This window comes from Podarcis vaucheri (assembly GCF_965113315.1).
Source record: "Podarcis vaucheri genome assembly, chromosome: 2".
NCBI lineage: Eukaryota > Metazoa > Chordata > Lepidosauria > Squamata > Lacertidae > Podarcis > Podarcis vaucheri.
In genome coordinates this window covers 93633533-93653129 of record NC_138760.1, presented here as the reverse complement: position 1 = coordinate 93653129, position 19597 = coordinate 93633533, and the positions used below count along the sequence as shown (strand labels likewise).

General features: G+C 43.3%; 1 protein-coding gene across 5 annotated transcripts in view; it reads right to left on the bottom strand.

Moving 5' to 3' along the window:
- Positions 1-15704, bottom strand: part of FGD5 (FYVE, RhoGEF and PH domain containing 5) — a 132834-nt gene extending 117130 nt beyond the window's left edge. For all 5 annotated transcript variants that reach the window (XM_082209196.1, XM_082209197.1, XM_082209194.1 and 2 more), the window contains exons 1-2: positions 15674-15704; positions 4426-7393 (exon numbers count right to left, since the gene is read on the bottom strand). In XM_082209196.1, coding sequence (XP_082065322.1) covers positions 4426-7393; positions 15674-15689 — 2984 coding nt within the window. In that variant the 5' untranslated portion in view covers positions 15690-15704. The remainder of the gene's footprint in view (positions 1-4425; positions 7394-15673) is intronic.
- Positions 15705-19597: the final 3893 nt, after the last annotated feature.

Sequence of the window (19597 nt, the reverse complement as noted above, 5' to 3'; positions counted from 1 at the left end):
AATGGTGTTGTAATTTGATAGTGTTTTTTGAATTCTATTCATGAAACTCAATACAGAAAAACCATCGTAATGAGGACTAGAGCTGGTGCAGTACAGAGGTAGGTAAGAGACTGAGATGCAAATCAGGAAGTCCCCAGGTCACATTCTGTCTCTAGTATGAACTCGCTGGTTGATCTTAGACAAACCTCTCTCTCATAGTCTTCATTTCCCAATTATAATACTTCCTCACCCTACAGGAAAGGTGAAGGGCCCACGAGCCTCCTGATGTTAATGCATTATATTAAAGAAAGTGTGTATAGAAGTGAAAACAATGTACAAAAGCAGAGTACAAAATTTCTTTCAACATTAGGCATAATTGCATACAAAACTGGATATATCTGGAAGAGTGAAAGAAAATGTGGGAAGATGGGAGTTGTATTCCAGGAACATCTGGGGGGCCACCAGTTCCACACTGCAGCATTACATAATGTAAGGTTTGCAACCCGATAATATACAAAGTGCTATACAAAGTGAAGTGCTTTGAACACTTGAAAGCGCTATACAAATGTTAAGTATTAAATGTATGTTTGCAGTCATTATTTCATTCCACATCCTGATATCTTAAGAATCCATTAAAGCCTATATTTCCCATCACTTATTACGAGAAGTGAACATTGGCTGGTGGCCACCATTTCAACACACACCCTGGAAGAAATATGGGAGTGATACCACATGATCATGTGTTATGTTAGTCCCAAATAACCTCTAGTGGGGAGACTGTCCTGGACACCCAAACAATGTACTGTTCTGGACACCTAGCTCTGTACTGCCTACACCAGTGATGGACAAACTTGGCCCTCCAGATGTTTTGGGACTACAACTCCCATCATCCCTAGCTAGCAGGACCAATGGTCAGGGATGACGGGAACTGTAGTCCCAAAACAGCTGGAGGGCCAAGTTTGGCCATCACTGACCTACACTGACTGCCAACCACTCTTGAGGGTTTTGAGCAGCGTTCTATCCCAGCCCTACCTGCAGAAACTGTGGGCTCAACCTGGGACGTATGAGGCAGATGGTCTACCACTGAGATGTAGCCCTTCCTCATTGATTTCAGTGGGTCTACTCTAAGCATGACTAAGTCTGGACCCAACCCACAATGCTTTAATTGAAGCAGGGTTTTCCAGAACCATAGAGGAAATCATTGTTTTTTGTCTTCCTTTTACAAAATGGGTGGTTTCATCCAGTGCTTTTTTTCTTTAAAAAAAATGTTTAGGGGTACTCTCATTTTCCTACTCATATTGAAATACAGCCCCTCAATGAGGCCAAACTTAGATTCACAAAATGTTTAGGGGTATGCGTACCCCTGCATCCTCCAAGAAAAAAACAGTACTGGTTTCATCTGTTAAGTCTTTTTTATAAATAAAATAAGATAAAAAAAATTAATCAAAAGCAGTTGTCAATTTTTCCCAGAGTACTAGTGCTGGCATACATAGAAGCAGCCTTGAATACTGTGCTGAAACTTCCTGAACCAGTTTTGATTGGCTTCCCCTTAACAGACCCATGCTTCCATGGGAAGTTCATAAATGTGTCACAGCCATTTGCGTTGTTCAATATTTTTAACTTTTATCCGCAAGGAACACTCTGAAATTGCACTTCACTTGACGACAACAACAACAATTGAGATGTATCAGTTTTCTCAGTCCAGATGCGACCACCGAAAGTGCCAGAGATAAACACCTATAAAACCGTTTGTGTGTATTCAGCTACGAATGCAATTCTGTGTCTATATACTACTGCCCAACCAAGGCTATCAGGCTGATAACAATGAAAAAAAAAACCAGAATGGTGCATCCATTGACAAGTGAATCTACCTAAGTATGATTCTTAAGATTTTTCTTTGGTCAGGTCCCCAGAAAAACATGTTAAAAACTATGCAAAAAATTCAGGATTCAAATTTAGCTCTTGGAAGGCAAGACAGTTTTCACACACATCCAAGGATAAACTACATGTGCACGAAGTCTTCTAGTAGTACTTATTTATTTATTTATTGAATTTGTATACTGCCCTTCATCTGAAAATCTCAGGGCAGTTCACAGCATAAAAATTCAAGGGAAAAAACCACAAAATGCATAATAAAAACAAGGGCAAAAGCAAAACAATAACCCCCTTTCCACAAACACATTTAAAAGGATATAGGATCCTTGATGCTACACGGATGTGGAAACTGGTCCTCCAGATGCTGCTAGACTACAACTCCCATCATCCCTAATTATTTACCATGCTGGCAAGGGTTGATGGGAGTTGGAGTCCAACAACACATCAAGCAGTGCTTTTTCTCAGGGGGCACTCAAGGGCACACAGTACCGGCACATCTTTTTTGTTATTGTTTAAAAAAGTGGCATTTACTGTAACAACTTCATGGTGTGTACCAGCACCTATTTTTCTAGAAAGAAAGCACTGGCCTCAGGGATCACCAGTTCCCCATCCTAACTTTATTATGTCAGAGTATTAAAGCATTCTAGTTTAGCTGTGCATAGTGCAGCTGCTAACTGAAGCTGTGATCCAAGATTATGGGCAATGTACAACAAATGGTAAATAAAGTGAAAATCCCATTCATTTTTTTATAGAAATGTGTGTGAATGTGTCACTGGCTGGTTGCCTTGACTGCCACCAAATATAATGATGAGTTTGGATAGCCCATAATAGCTAAGGAAATAGATGCTTCTTTCCCACACAGTTGTCCTTTCCACTTTTTCTGCCTTGACTGGTATGGGGACAGATTTGCTTTCAAGTTGACTGGTGTTTCCTCTGAGTGATAAACCTGCGAGGGATTGTTAAGATGGAATGTCAAAGCAAAAGAAATCTTTGCTTTGATAAGAGAAAACTAGTGAAATTAAAGGTTAGATCAAGATAGGGGTCCCCCCCCTCTCCAAATGATCAGAAAGAAAAAAGCCTCACTGATGTCTCAGATCTCACAGCTTTGGATGTGTTTTTCAAATGATTCAAAAACTCTCCCAAACATTGATCATGACAGACTTTGGTAAAAATAGCGAACTTCACATAGTTTGTAATGGCTGAGTTTGGGGGAAGTCTACAGATTAATCCTTTAACTTTTGGGAACCAGAACTGACCCTTACAGGAGCAAACGAGAATAAGGAGTAGCATAAAAGCAGGCAATGTAGAATGCAGTGTGGGAGCTAAGGAGGCAGGTAATGGATGAGCCACAAACCCCACTGAAATGACAGCATCTAAATCAAACAAGCATGCAGACACATTATCCAGAATAAAAACAAGCAAGATTCAATCTAATCTCTGTTGAAGTTAATCATAGAATCATAGAGTTGGAAGAGACCACAAGGGCCATCGAGTCCAACCCCCTGCCAAGCAGGAAACACCATCAGAGCACTCCTGACATATGGTTGTCAAGCCTCTGCTTAAGTTAAGAAGTTCCTTAAAGTAAGTGTTATGAGAGAAAAACTGCTCCTTTTCCCTTATGGGTACCCAAGAGCCCTTATAGAGTCCTTTTGTAGGTTCTCTATCAGTAGGAGAAAATAACAGAGACCAACCAGAGTACTGTATACGTATTGAGAAGCAAAGCAGCTAGTAAGCCTGATCTTTATTAAAGCTGTTGCAACAGGGTGCTCCACCCTACACACAGGAGGGGGGAACCCCAAGCCATGCGCAAGCCCTTATATAGACATTTTAAATTGCCCACCCAGGAGTCCAAGACCACCCCCAGAAACATCATACATACATCACCGAGGGGGTGTAGCCCAAGACCACCCCCTTTATACAGCAGAGAAGGGGTGGAAATCTGAATGTGTTGTTTTTTCCTGTCTGCCAGGTTACCTGATTGGATTACCTGGGCATCCTGGCCACTCTTTTGTTATGATAACTACTCAATTCCTAAATCCAGATCACAGGTCACAGGCTCACACCCTATGCATATCTTAAATGTGCCCTTAAGACAGGAAAGAGACAGTGGGGAGATTTCCCATTTCCTTCAACCTTGCAGAGAAATATTTGAGGTCATTTTGGGAGAGAGAAAATGGTTTCAGGACTTTTCTGTGGGTTTCAGACATGTGCTTTACATATTTGTATGTGTTTGGTTGGTACATTTATGAACAACTATTTTATACATATAAGACCATTATAAAACTCTTATAACACTAAGCTTTGGTTTTCCCAGTGCTTCCATATATGGGGATCTACGAACCAAGCGTTTAGATTAGGGGACACTGAAACTTTCTAGTGACTCGCTTTTAAAAATATATACTATGCCTTTTAAAAATACTGTATTCTTCCCACTCTTCTATAGAGAGCATTTCCTGAAAAAGGGAGATAAGCCCAGCAAAGTTGAGAATAAGCCTACAACTCCCAATACACAGGAAGCCTAGCTTCTCCGGTCAAGGCTAGCAGGCCTTACATAAATATGTGTTACAATACCTTTCAGTTTCCTGGCTGGTAGGTTGCTGCTTGTTGTTCTCAAAGGCTGTAAAACTGCTCATATCCACATAGCCGTCATTCTCGTTTGCGGCAGATAATGCCCTGCTAGGATCTTCAAAAAATTCAGTAAAGGTCCCAGCCCTGGTTGGCCTTCGTGGGGGTATTTGTATGTTTTCATAATCGGAGTTCATAGCTGGGATGTTCTCATAGTCAGACGTATCAGCATTAGGAAATGAAATAGACCTGGGCTTAGTTAAAGGAAGGGGCATGAAAGGAGGCCTGGAGCGATCCTCAAAAGACTCCACCCGTGACACACTCCTACTAAAGGTTTTGGGCGTCCCTTTTCTTTTGCCGTCCTTGTAGAAGAGAACAGTTGGAGACTCAGATGCCCTCAGCTTGCCGGTCCGTGATATCAGCTGAGGGGAGCTACTCAAACTCCTCCTGTCGAGTTCCATGAGTCTGGAAGGCCCATGATAACTAGACTCTGAGGAGGACCTTGAAGAAGAAACATGAACGTCCACATGGACTTTATTTTCCGTCTTCTTCTTGAACTTTAAGGTGAGAAACTTCTTGAAAGAGGACTTCTTTTTCTTGCAGTACTTATCAGGAGAGTCATTCTCAATTAAAAGTGAAGGCGAACTTTTCGTTATTGGCTTCTTGGTGATACAGGCAAGTTCAAAGGGAGGTGGAATATCCACAACTGAGGACGGGGTGGAGACCCCACTGGATGGAAGGTGATTCCTCTGGGAAAAACTACCCGAAGAACCAATGACGCAAGGCAAAGAGAGGTCTTCTGTTCTGTTTATTCTATTGTAATCCAACATGGAGGTCTCACTTTCTCTATATACAGAGACAGGGATATCTCTGCCTTCTACTGAAAAAGACCGAGGGTATAAAACAAAGCGCCTTGGCTTTGCAGGTAGGGCTCTATTCATTTCCATTGTCTTTCCTTCTGACAGAGAGAAGCTATGGCTTACATCTTCAGACATGGTGGAAGCAGAGGCTGAGGACTGCAGTTCAGTGTCTGGGCCTGTTTCTTCTGGAACTGTTTCTGGCACATACCCAGGCACTTTCCCGGAGAGGGACCTTGTTCTAGTAACAATGCTTTTCCGATCAATGGAGAGCAAGTGGTTTTCACTGTCCATTCCCCCTCCCTCTCTGAAATCACTTGAACTATCTTGGACACCAGCCTCCCCCATTTCTTTTCCAGCACAGAGGATTTCATTTGCTGAAGGCAAGCTGTCTCCCAATACGTATGGGTCATCTAGGGAGTCACTGCTGATTTCTCCATCATTATCAGGAACAACCACCACTTCAGGGACTGCTGAAGTTCCATCAATCACATATTCACTGCCTGAGTCTATTTCCGTTTTTCCGGGGTGGCAAACGTCCAGTTCTCCTGTGGAGTGCCAGGTACCTTCAGCTGTACCTTCATCAGGTGTACTTGGGGCAGTATCTTCAACACTGCTGTGATCCACCGCAAGCATTTGGTTATCTGATTGTGTATCTTCCAAAGCACACTCACTTATGCTGTGATCTCCAGGTAAAACATCTGACTTGGATCTTTCTGCCAGCTGCAAGTCAGATTCGAGCTCATTAACTTCTTGAAGGCTGAAGGGCTGGTTATCACTGTTCATTTCAGTCCCTTCTAATGGCAAATCTTCTTCAGAAGAGTCAGGAGCATCCTCACTGCACTCTTTTTCAAAGGGAATGATCTGGCAGCTGTCATCCATGGTCTCTGTGTCTACCACTTCATCCTTTTGTTCTTTGGAGTCTTCCCTTGTATCACATGCTGCCTCTGATGTTTCCTCCTCGCTCTTCATCTCAGTGGTTTGGTAGCCATCATCTGTATTTTCTTCCTGTTCTACGCTTGTTTCACATTCATCCGCTGGGTCTAGTTCCTCCTCCTTTTCAGCACTGGCTTCATTTGTTGCCTCCCCCAAAGTCTCTTCAGGATCAGGACCAGCTTCATGTAGTTCTAATCCAGGATCTACTTCTTCGGAATCATTAGCAAGGGGGTCGCTTAGGCTTGCACAAGCATCCTCTGCAAACTCTGCTTCTATATTTGAGGCTGATTCATCCCCATCATTATCCATTGGGCCCATTTCTGCATCAGCATTAGACTGCTCCTCTTCTAAAACCTGAGATAGACCATCCTCTACTGGAGCCTCACAAATTGGTGACTGATCCTCTGAAGATGGTGTTGGCACCTCTAAATGCTGTAAAATAATATCTTCACATATGGCATCATTCAAAGCCTCATCTCCATTCAAAATCTCATTGTCCACATTATACACATTATTATCCTTTACCAGATGTGGTTCTTGGAGTGCTTCATCAGACTCATCTGCACAGTTCATCATCTTCTCGTTGACATCAGTTTCACAATCCACCTTGTCATATCCACCCTCAGAAGCATCCTCCTTTTTAAGGGCTTCAGCGTCACCAAGAGCTTGAATTTCGGATGGTTCAGTTTCATTGTTCTCCAATAAATTTATTTCAAGATCACCGATGTCATTGCTGTGGGTACAGTCATCCTCTTCTTCATGTGCTTCCTCAGGAGTGTGTGAGATCTCGTTCTCTGCTGATTCTTGCTCATGTTCAAAGTCATAAACTTTATCAATCAATTCATCTTCAGAAATCACTATATATTCATCATCAGCTTCTGATCCTAAGAACTCTGTGTTGTTGCACTGATTTCCTTCATAAAGCTCTCCCTCCAGTTTTCCATTGGTACATTTGTTCAAGGTATTGTTGGCATGAACACTGGATCGCTGTAGAATCGATGGATCGTTGTCAGCAGAGATTTTTGGCTTGGGAGCAATGGGTGGTTTTGGACCTCTAGACATAGAGTTTGAATTGTTAAGTGTGCCAGACCTTGATAGCGACGGAGGAAATTTGGAAGCAGCTATGGAAGCGAGATGACTGAGAATCTTTGGTTTTGGTGCTAATGGTGGCTTTGTAAGATCTGGAGAAGGAAGGAAGAACAGGAAAAGCTATATTAGCAAGCTTCTATATATATTGAGTTGTTAGTGCTACTTAAAATAAGGAGATACAAAGTCACTGATACATCAGTTTAGATTGGTGGAGAAAAATTGCCCACATCCCCCAAAAGGCATATGGTTGATCATTGTGGGAAACAGGACACTGGACAATATATCCAACAGGGCTCTGCTTACATTCTTAACCTATGACCCATCCAAGCTGAATGCAATTGCCCAGCCATATACTTTGCCACATGCTTGGAAACCCCACCTTTGTTGGATAACAAAGCTGTGTGATATTCATTTGAATGAGTTACAAAATAGATAAGCCTAATAGTTCAAATAGATATAGATATAGTGACTGAATGTGGCAATAAAACTATGACAGCAGCATTCCCTGGATAACAATGACCTGTTTTATACACAGCACTAAACTGTGGTTTGTTTGATGATCTGAACCCTATCCAGTCTTAACTATGGTTCACATACTGCCAACAAACCACGATCTGAAGCCATAGTGGGCTGTTGGGTTACGAATCTTGTTTGTTTTAACTGTGGTTTGTGCAAATTCAGCAACCTTTCATAACCATGACTTGGCCGCTCCCAACCCTCATCCCAGACAATCAATAAGCTACAGAGGCATGTAGTAAGAGCATCGGGGAATGGACGGGGACCAAGCCTTTACAAAACAAGCCATGGCTTATTTGGCTGTCCATGGGAATTGTGGTTAGCTCATGATTTGTTAAACAAACTATGGCTTTGTGTTCCATGAGAACCATGCCTATAAGATTACCCTGTTGGCAAGGTTATTTGTACAGTTATCTTTAAGCAATGAACACAATTTATTTTTAATCAACTGATGAACCAAAACTCTTACTTCCACTGACTACCATAGCAAATAATTCCAAAGATATTCCAGTGGCAAGTCAGTCAATAAAGAATGATTGTCAATAAAATGTGGGCGTTTCATTAAAGAACTGCTCTCCCGCTGAAAGTGATGGGACTTAAAAGTGCTCAACTTTGGCTAAATGAAGTGCCTCCCAATGGCTATGAAGTGGGCAATATTTGTGATCAAGACATGAGGCTAGAAATGGCACAAGTTCAACCTTCCGTTGTTTTGCTTTTTCTAAAGAGCAACACAATAAGGGTAAGTCTCCTTGGCAAGCAGCTTTCTTTTGCTTTAAAGTTACTGTTGGTGCTCACAAAAGCTTTATGATGGATAGTCTTGGCGGCTATTGACTCTGTTTTAGTTGCAGAAGAGGAGGGAATAGTAGCTTTCTTTGCCACACCCCAGAGCAGGATATCACAACAAGACTTGTTTGCTTTCTGCCAGCTTGAGATATACAAGAGAATTCCTGCTGTTCCTGAACCTTGTTTATTATCCCAAATCACAATTTGGTGTGGGTTTCCCTTGCATTGCCATAATGCCTCATAAACAAAAATCCAGTTTATGATGGCTTTTGATTGTTCAAACACACTTGGGGAGTGCATGCCATTAAACCCTCCATCCCATCAACTCAGTTAAATACAACTACACTGTCGTTATAACAACAGCTTAAGAGATTTGTAATGCTTGCGGAGAGGGGGGGGATGAAGAAAGGGTTAAATAAAGGGGAAATAATCTCTCCCAACTTGCCCAACACATTTTGCTTACTTTCTGAGGCTGGTAGTTCTCCATGACTATCCCTTAAAAAAACAAAACCTTTTCTTTAAACAATATAGATTATAGGAAGACTTTTTAGGAAAAGGTTTTCCCCAAACTATCTACAACAAGACAGCCATCTCCTTGCTGGATCATGTAGCCAAAGAGATTCCTCTAGGAAGCTCAAAAAACAGCCTTCTCTTGTCATTTGTTGCCATTTTTCACATAAAGGCTGTCTCTAAGTTCTATTTTGATATCATGGATCAGGGGTCAGCAAACTTTTTCAGCAGGGGGCCGGTCCACTGTCCCTCAGAACTTGTGGGTGGCCGGACTATATTTTTTTTTGGGGGGGGGGGGTTGAACGAATTTCTATGCCCCAGAAATAACCCTGAGATGCATTTTAAATAAAAGGACACATTCTACTCATGTAAAAAACACACTGATTCCCGGACCGTCCTTGAGCCAGATTTAGAAGGCGATTGGGCTGGATTAGGCCCCCGGGCCTTAGTTTGCCTACCCATGTCATAGATGATAACAGCTGTGGATCCTCCACGAATTTGTCTAGAACTTTTGTGATCTCAGTAGCTGGAATACAACGCTTTTATCCATTACTGTTTCTCTTTTCAATTTTCGAATGTACAGTGGTACCTCAAGTTACATACGCTTCAGGTTACATATGCTTCAGGTTACAGACTCCGCTAACCCAGAAATAGTGCTTCAGGTTAAGAACTTTGCTTCAGGATGAGAACAGAAATTGTGCTCCGGCAGCGCGGCGGCAGCAGGAGGCCCCATTAGCTAAAGTGGTGCTTCAGGTTAAGAACAATTTCAGGTTAAGTACGGACCTCAAGAACGAATTAAGTATTTAACCTGAGGTACCACTGTATAGATGAAGTCACCAATACATAAGTGGGCACTGCTGTCTAGGAAAGAGATCCATTGACTGGAATGCATCCAGAGGGGTGTGTCAAAGATAGTTAGAAACCTCGGGACTAAGTCCTACAAGGAGAAAAGGTGTAAGGAGTTGGAAAGCTTGTTGAACCTGTAGAAGAGACAGGGCAGGTGGTAACCCTTCAGGTTTTTTAAGACAGTTATGTAGTAGATGGAGCAATTTCTACACAACAGCCATGCTTAAATATCCGAAGGACTCTCAGCTGCCTCTTCTCTATCTTCTCCAGATGGAGTGAATTTGTCCTCAACTGATTTGGGTCCTACCTTATGAAGCAACAAGGTTCAAGTGACAAGAAAGGAGATTTTGGCCATATGATTGACAGTGGCCTTGCCTTCACTAGAAGGTTTTAGGCAGAGGCTGGATGTCCACCAACCAGGGATGATGTAAGAGTAGGTTTCCTGCATCAGCAAGAAGGATGGATTGCATTACCTTTGAGGTCCCTTCCAATTCTGCTATTTTAATTACCAAATAGGATTTAAGCTTTTGACTCATCTTTACGAGACGTATGGGAAATGAGCAGCTTGCCCAATAACTTTATCAAAGGTTTGAACCAGATGGTACGAAAGAGGCAAGCCTTTGGGGAGCCATATGCAGCCAGATTCACACAGTGTCTCCCTGGCATTATCCAATATTCCACGTTCTAATATTTCTAAGAGTGCCATCTTCCCACGATTGCAAGATCTTTAATTGTTACGACCTGCTATTGACTAAGCTCATTTTAATCACTTCCCCATTTCTTCTGAGTACCAGTGATCAGGGTGTGCATGTGTAAGGTAAGCAATCAATTCAAGTAGTATTAGTAATAATAATAATAATAATAATCTCTCCCAGGACAAAGTATCTCAGTGGCACTTTTGTCAGGGGCAATTTTACCCCCAATACGTTTCTGCCTCCGTTGCAGCTGGCCAGTGCAGAGGTTTTCCACTGTGACTTTGTGAAGGACAAAATATACAACACCACGAGAAGCATGTAGGCTTTTAAAATGGTAAACATGCCTGTTTGTTTCACAGATCTGTCACTGGGCTGCTGGGTTGAGAAGGGGGGTGGATCAGATCAGAGAAGAAAAAGACACCCTGTACCTATGGAAAACTGTTTTGGATCAGACAGTTTTTCTTGTGTTTCTCCTCCCCTTATTGTTTGAGGTTTCCTTGTCAGCATCTGTTTCTTCCTCTGCTTGTCCACTTTCCTCTGGGTGAGACTCTGTTCCAGCAGAGCTACATCCCTTTTCGGAAAGGCCATTCAACTGCAATTTCAGAGCCTCAAAGAAATGCTCTAATGAAGAGGCAAGCAATTCCCTGCCTTCCCCACCCCCCAAAAAGGTTGAAGTGATAATGTTAGGCTTTTATTTCTTTATTCTTCCTCATATGGGACTCATCCAGACTTACTATTGTGCCAAGTTTCTAGTCTATGCTTTAAAGAGCCATGTCCAGACCCATTTTTTAAAAAAATATTGGTCCTGGTGCTTTCCCCGTGAAAACTCTCTCTTTTACTGCTGCATTGGTGCAAACAGCAATTCATGGAAAACCTGAATTGCTATTTGTTCTGATTCAGTCTTAAAGAGTGGGTTTTCATGGAGCAAAAAAATAAAAATAAAAAGGCACTTGGACCCAGTGCTTTAAAGTGTGGGTCTTTGCCTAGGAAGTGTAGGGCAAAAGTTAAGTGTACATAAGCCCATGGTGGTAAGACCTCTGTTGCACAAATTCACATCATGGATCTGTACAATTATGCAAGGAACAGATCGACAAAGCAGTGCCCGGACTCTAAAGTAGTCATATCTCAGAATGCAAACCCTGTTTGTGTTGTTCTGAATGTGGAAACACAGCAGAGGGAAAGTACACGGGACATTAGGAGAACAGAGCAGCTCAATCATCACAAATGCAATCACTTTCAGGATATCCACAAGTCAATTCCCTTTGCATAGTGCAGAGACTGCAGAGCCGGACTAGAGTCTGTGATGCAGTCCCCCTGAAACTCCACCAGAGTGCTGGAGCCTCTCGCTGATGGGCTACAGAGTCAGCTAGCCACAGGGCGGGGAGCAAGAGCACTTGGGGGGGGGAATAAAAGGAGCAGTTTCTGAGGGAGAGCGTTAGATAGGGCTGCATTTAAGATGAGATTTGGGCTGGATTTGAGAAGAGGGTTAGGATTTGATTTGAGATGTTTAGAAAGGTTTCAGGTTGGGAGATAGGGAGTGAAATAGGGAGAAATGGTTCTGAGTTATACCATTTGGAATACCTCAGGTGTGGGATTGTAAAGAGAGTGGGTAACTGCAGAGAAGTGCCCCTCGCTCATGAACCAAAGTATTAAGTTGTGAAGGAAGCAGTATGGTGCTGAAAATATTTAATTGTAGTATCTAAGTGACAGAAACTGAATTGAGAATGTTACCATCTATTCCAGAAAACTGAACATCTACCACCTGAAGTGTAACAACTGATTTTCAGCAACTGAAGTTTAAGAAGAGCTGTGCCTATAGTGTTGCATTTAAGCCTGAAACACCTTAGTTAGTTAAAGTAAACAAGGTAACTTCTACCCGAAGGAATGCATTTCCTGACCCACTTTGTTTCACAAACCTTTTTGTTGTTGCTTAATAAAACTTTTCCTATTTGTTTGATTATTTTCTGCCTGAGACTCTAATTATCAAGTTTTCCCTCACACAAGTTCCCCACTAGACAATCTGTGGTAAATTGTAAATTGTAGAAATTTGTGTAATTGGGGTACCTTGAGGTGGATGCACTATAATTAATTTGGGGCAGTTAGCAGGAGTAGATCTGCTGTGTTATTAATGGGTGGTATTAATTGGGAGGATTCGCTACAGATGCTTTAGCTGAGATTCCTGCATTGCAGGGGAGTTGGGGATTGGACTAGATGACCTAACTGTACAATTCTTTGATTCTTTGATCCTAAAGATTATAGCTGCAATCAAGTGCATTATTAGGAATACTTGAGTCACGTTGACTTAAGTCTGTACCTCTCCTATGATCCCAAACCAAAGGTCCCCTCCAAATGAGCTAACATATTCAATTTGTTCCTGTGGGTGGTTTATAGAGACACTGGAACCAAAGAGTCTCTGAATTACTACGCATAGGCACAATCCATAAAAATTAAGATGTGACTAAGTCCCAGCGGTTGCTGCTTTGGGTTAAACCACTGTGCCACTTGGGCTTGCCGATCGAAAGGTCGGCAGTTTGAATCCCTGCGACGGGGTGAGCTCCCGTTGCTCAGTCCCTGCTCCTGCCAACCTAGCAGTTTGAAAGCACGTCACAGTGCAAGTAGATAAATAGGTACCGCTCTGGCGGGAAGGTAAACGGCGTTTCTGTGCACTCCTCTGGTTTCACCAGAAGCGGCTTAGTCATGCTGGCCACATGACCTGGAAAAAAACTGCCTGCGGAAGTGGACAAACGCCGGCTCCCTTGGCCTTTAAAGTGAGATGAGTGCCGCAACCCCAGAGTTGTTCACGACTGGACTTCATTGTCGGGTCCCTTTACCTTTAAGTCCCATTAAACATCATGGGCCTTTAGTGGGGCTGGCATCAGGGGTAGTCACCTGCCAATGCACTAGGAATCTGCCAAACAACTCACACCTACAGGACGACTACTGCTAACCTCTGGCTTTGCTCCTCCTCCTGCCTGCCCTTTCTGAGCATGTAAACAGTGTTCAGAGTGAGGAGACAGAGTGGCATCCTCTATTTGCTTTCTGCTTTACCTCTGGGTGCTTGTGCAGTCTAGGCCTGGAAGCGGAGGGCAAGGAAATGTCCGGAGGTGACAGTGAGAAGGAGGGGGGCTCTCTCAGACAGAGGAAGCACCCACTGTGAGGACACCTTGCCCAATGCCACACCCCAAACCACCAGGAACCAGCAATGGGCTGCAGCAGGAGTTCCCAGACTATGGTCTGTGGACCGCCAGTAGTACGTGAGCTTCATTCAGGTGATCTATGGCATGTCTGTGGATTTACGGTTGAAGACGGGAGATGGCACATCCATTGCATCAAATATTCATATTGATTTTAATTGCATTCTCATTGCTTCTTTTATTTCTTGTATTGTATTTTACTGCATTGCAATCGGAATTCTGCAGAATTCAAATTGTAATATAATAAAATACAATATACAAGAAATAAAAGAAGCAATAAAAATACAATTAAAAAGCATACAGCATCTAGCACAGGGCATTACAACAGGCATAAAAGCCATTACGTGGTCCACCAAGACCTTCAGCAATTTCCTAACACTATCAGTAAAGCTAAAACCAAAGGCTTGGCAATCCACTATTACTGACTATAATAATAAAAGATGAATATTTTTTTATCCTCATTTATTTTAGCTCATTTCAGAAGTGCTGCACTGAGATGAAGTCTACAAATGCTAATTTCTGCTCCTCAGGCTATCTTAACCACCCAATAAACCACAGTTTAATAGGGCTGTGCGGATAAGCCATATTATCATTTTTTCCCTCAGAATTTAGATAAATCTGGAGCATATGCTTTGTGACCTGATTCCCATATGTTATAGAGATTGTTAAATTGATGGGTTGGAGTGATTTACAAGGAAATAATTCCAGCAAGAGGAGCTCCACTGACGTTATAAACCATCTGAGCTGTCATCAACGGTATCGCGGAATGAAACTGTAAATAATTTCAAGACGTCATGGATTTCACACCCCTGGGGTTTCGCTCTTTTTCATGAGCTGTGTCTATATATGAGGTCCAAACTACGTATCACAATTGTGAGGGGTGTGTGTGCAAGCAGTAACCTCCCATCTCCCCAGCAACATCACCCGCCGTTGCTTCCTCAGAATTTCACCGCCACTGCTCAGCATGCTTTCTGAAGAACAGGGGCAGGGCAGACATTGGTCTTTCAAATTTCAGTAGCACCAAAATTCAGCAGTGAGGCATCCCTCATCTTTTGCCTTCCATTCTGCTCAGTTCACTACATCATAGTTGTGATCACAGTGCCCTAAATCCGCCTCCGACAAGGGTTGGGGAACCTTTCTCAGCCTGAGAGCTGCATTTCCTTCTGGGTAACTTCTTGAGGGCCAGAGGCCAAAGGAGGTGGAGCAATGAATGATAATTCCCCCTTTGTGCAGTGGGCTTACTTTTTACACACATTCACACACCCATCTGAATCCTCCACTCATGGAAGCAAGAGGCATTGTTAGAGTTCAAAAACATATTCCAGACAAAAATACTTGGTGTGTGAAGTAAGGGAAGTGGCCTGTGGAGGGGGGAAGTAGCTAGATGGAGAGAAGTGGCAAACTTTGGGCTTTCATATCTTGGCAGCGCCCTGTGCAACGCTAAAATTTAGCGCATCCTGCCTCTCACGCTCTGTTCTACAGCATTGTTTTGGCGACCCCTGCAGGGAAGCGTCCAATGTGACTGCGCCAGTCATGCCTTGCTAAAACCGCCTCTGCTTGGAGGGCTACATTTGGCCCTCAGGCTTGAAGTTCCCCGCTCCTGCTGCTGAGGGTGGTGAAACTTAGCAGACATCATCACATTCTTCCTTTACTGGAAGGATTCAGGGAGGAGAGGTGTGGCTGCCAGTGGCACCATTAGTGCAGTACTTTGGGGTAGAAGCTCTAGGCCCCAATCAACGTAATGAGTAGGAAGGCCTGCAAGTACAGCAGGGCTGGCTTTCCCTATTCTGAAGAGAAACACTACACATTATCGTCTAAAGGAGCCCACCTTCATCCCATGGCATCTAGAGGAGTTGGTCTTGCAAGGCCATTAAAATCCAAGCAGGCCTGGCCCTGCTATAGGGCAGAGTGAAGCAGCCACCTCAGGCAGCAGGTGGTGGTGCAGTGAGCAGTGGCAAAGGAATATTGTGTGTGTGTGTGTGCGCGCACACACACACACCTGGGGATCTGTCATGAACCACTTAGCTAGCTTGCTGTCCTCAAGTTCACTGGAAGATCCTGCCCCAATAGCAGTGCTGAATCTTGTTCATTCAGCTGCAAATCTTGTTAGTTTCTGTAAAATGCCTGGGAGGGGCAACACGTCCCTTGCTTTGGAGAAGAAATTGACTTAGGCCAAGTCTAAGTGCCTCACTAGAGGCTACTGTGGTACCCATGGTTCCCTGATAATGTCTAGAAGTAGGTATTAGTGGACCTTGAGAGATATCAAAGGAATTTTACCTAAAGCAAAACAAAAACAAAGTGAACTTAGAAGCTTTCCGTCAGGTGAAATGAAGAGAGTTTAAATATGACTAATGCAGTTCCTCATGATGACAGTTCTACCAAAACAAAACAAAAAATGCTATTGGATTTTGCCTCGAAACAAATTGTGCATCTAAATAATGTAGAGGGCGTCTAAAATAGTTTGAATAACACAAACGGAATTAGTCAGGGGGTGGACTGGCTTTATAAGCTTCCTAGATGGTAAACCTCCTGGAAAACCTGCTGTAAAGTCCACAAGGGAAGAGCAGTGAAGAAAAATAAATGAATAATACATTTTGACCCCTTAGATCTTCAGTGGAGGCATTTCTTCTGCACCAGCCCCACTCAAGGCTACCTTGGCAACCATAACGGCAAGTCCTTCTTTGTGGTGATGCCATAATTATGAAAAGCTCTCTTTCACTTGATCCACTTGATCCAGTTTGGGTAAACTTCAGGAAAGCTCCTGTACCTGTTAGTGACTATTTGGCAGGTGCAGTTGTGAAACAAGTACAAAAACTAGGGTAGCACCACTGACCAGCAAAAAATAAAAGGAAAAAGGAACCCCAGTTGTTAGAAATATAGTTTATTCTTGGCCCAACATGAAAAATTAACAGTGTATTCTATATCTAAATTTTTGTATTGGGTTTTATAGACAAGAATAATGTTATACAAATACCGTGTTTTTCGCCCTATAGGACGCTCCGGCCCATAGGACGCACCTATTTTTTTGGGGGGGTAAATCAAGGGAAAAAAATTTATTTTCCCCCCAGGTTTGCGCAGCCATCCCCAAGCTAGAAGAGGAAGACGGAGCACTTCGTCTCCCTCTTCTGCCTTCAGGGACAGCTTGGCCCGCTATCCCGCGAGCTTGTGGGGCTGGCGGGGGGAGAAGCAGGCTTGCTTCTCCCACCCCCAGCCTCCAGATCAGGTCAGGGAATAGCGGGATGGCGGCGCTCCGCCATCCCCCTATCCCCCGAGCTTGTGGGGCTGGCGGGGGGGGGAGAGAAGCAGCCTTGCTTCTCCCCCCGCCAGCCTCCCGATCAGGTCGGGGAATAGCGGGGTGGCGGCGCTGCACCTCCCTGCTGTCCCCAGCTTTTGGGTCCAGGCTGCTGCCCGCAAGCCTTGCGAGCCCGCGGGACATCCCACCGGGCTTGCAAGACTTGGGATAGCTTCCTGAAGCCTGGAGAGCGAGAGGGGTTGGTGTGCACGGACCCCTCTCGCTCTCCAGGCTTCAGCGAAAGCCTGCATTTGCCACATAGGACGCACACACATTCCCCCTTCATTTTTGGAGGGGAAAAAGTGCGTCCTATAGGGCGAAAAATACGGTAAGTATACCAAGTTTTCTCATGTCATTTGTATATCACAAAAATAGCATAATAAATGTGGAAAAATATCTACAACATATGTTTCATTATTAGTGGTCAGTGTATAAGTTCTTGGTTCATTAATTGGTTTAAACAATTAGGAAGAAGGGAAAAAAGAAAAGGGGGAGAGGGAATGGTGAGTGGGGTGGGGTTGGGTGGTTATGCTTCTATTATTCTACTTAGTGGGGGGGTTGTGTCAGTGCTATTCACTTGTATTTCCTTGGTGGTGAGAGAGGTCGGGGTTGGCTGTAGTGAGAATTGTTTTTGTATGTGAGTGGGGTGTGAGTGTGTATTTTTGATCAGGTTAGCCAGATTGATTTGTACGCTACCATGTGATTCTTGTCTTGTTGGGCTGTGTATGTGATAAAGGGGAACCAAATTGGGGTGGAGGTGTCTTCTTCTATTTGTCCCCATGCCAGTTTCAGTTTATTGGTTAGTTTTTCTAATAAGGCTGTTTCCTATACTCTTTGACACCACTGGTCCATGCTTGCTCCTGACAGGTCTCTCCAGTGCCTGATTATGATGTTTCTGGCTTCTGAGAGTAGGTGGGTTCTTAACAGTGTATTCTAATGGCAATTCTCAAGTCCAAGATAAACTGCAGCAACTCCTGCACAATTGTGAACCCTAGTTTGGTTTAGCAAATGGATGACGCTGGGACATAAGAATGGATGGATAGATGGATGGGTGGCTACTAATATGTTTATACCAATTAATATAAACACTGACAACTGGGAAATACTGACCTGCAAGCACTCCAGTTGGAGAACAGCCTTTACCAAGGGTGTCATGGGCTTTGAAGACACTCAAACTCAGGACGCAAGGGAGAAACTTGCTAAGAGGAAGCCACGCTTGGCAAATCCACACCGTGATCAACTCCTGCCAGGAAACCAATGTCCCCACTGTGGAAGGACGTGTGGATCCAGAATTGGCCTCCACAGTCACCTACGAACTCATTGTTAAAACCGTGTTTATGGAAGACAATCTTACTCGGCTACAAGTGATCGCCAAAGAAAGAAGACTAATTTGTCCCTCTCTCTCTTTCTTACATGCAATCAATGGTTCTTCTGCCTATTTCATCTCTACTCTTTTTAAAAAATAGAAAGTGTCGTGCTCATGTCAAAGATCCTTTGGTCACTCTTGAGTTTATTTAATTTTCTGCTTTGTTTCTAAATGCTCATTTGAAAGACTTGGCCAAGCATTAAAAAGAGAAAGAAAAAGAGTAACTGCTTTACTGTAAAATTTTATGGGGAATTTGGGCAGGAATGTCAGAGCAGGAAGTCACTTTGCAGAGATAAAATGAACTACAGTGTAATGATTCAAATTACTCCCCCTCCACCTCACCAGATGAAACCAATAGCCCAGAGCTACTGGGATGCCCAATCAATAGGTCAGAATTTTTACCGTATAAGTTTTGTTATCACCCATAAATGTAATTCAGTAAAGTAATATCTGGCAGACAGACATTGGCATGAGAGGATAGGACCTGGCCCAGCGTGTAGGAAGTGACAGTGGTTGACTCAAATCTGAGCGCCCAAAGTTCAATTACCTCCATCCAGCTAGGTGCATCCACTTAGAAGCCTTCTCTCTCTCTCTCTCTCTCTCTCTCTCTCTCTCTCACACACACACACACACACACAAAAACACACAAGCCCATGTGATTCCCTGCTGGGACCCTGCCCAGATAATCCTAATAAGATGCTCAACAATTACACTGATCAGTTGTTCATGAGATGGACAGATATCTGAGAATACGTGTCTACTTTGGGCGTGATCTAGCTAAAACATTGTTGTTCTACTAAAAAAAAGAAAGATATTGCAAGCCAGAAGTATGCCCACCCTTGCTGTAAAACTCTATTCTGAAAATCATCAAGCCTTAGAATTCAGCACCTGTCACATATCTGAAGGTTATCTACTCCCGCCTTTGTTTGCATTCAGTCATTCCCCTATGGTTGCCATTCAAAGCATTGCAGAGAGGCAAGGCAAATTTCGATCCATTTCCTTCAGAGCACAATGAAGCATTTAAAAAGAAAAAGAGAAAAAGTGTTGACTATCTGGAGACTGAATCAAAGTCAAGCCAATGTGGCAGGATGGTT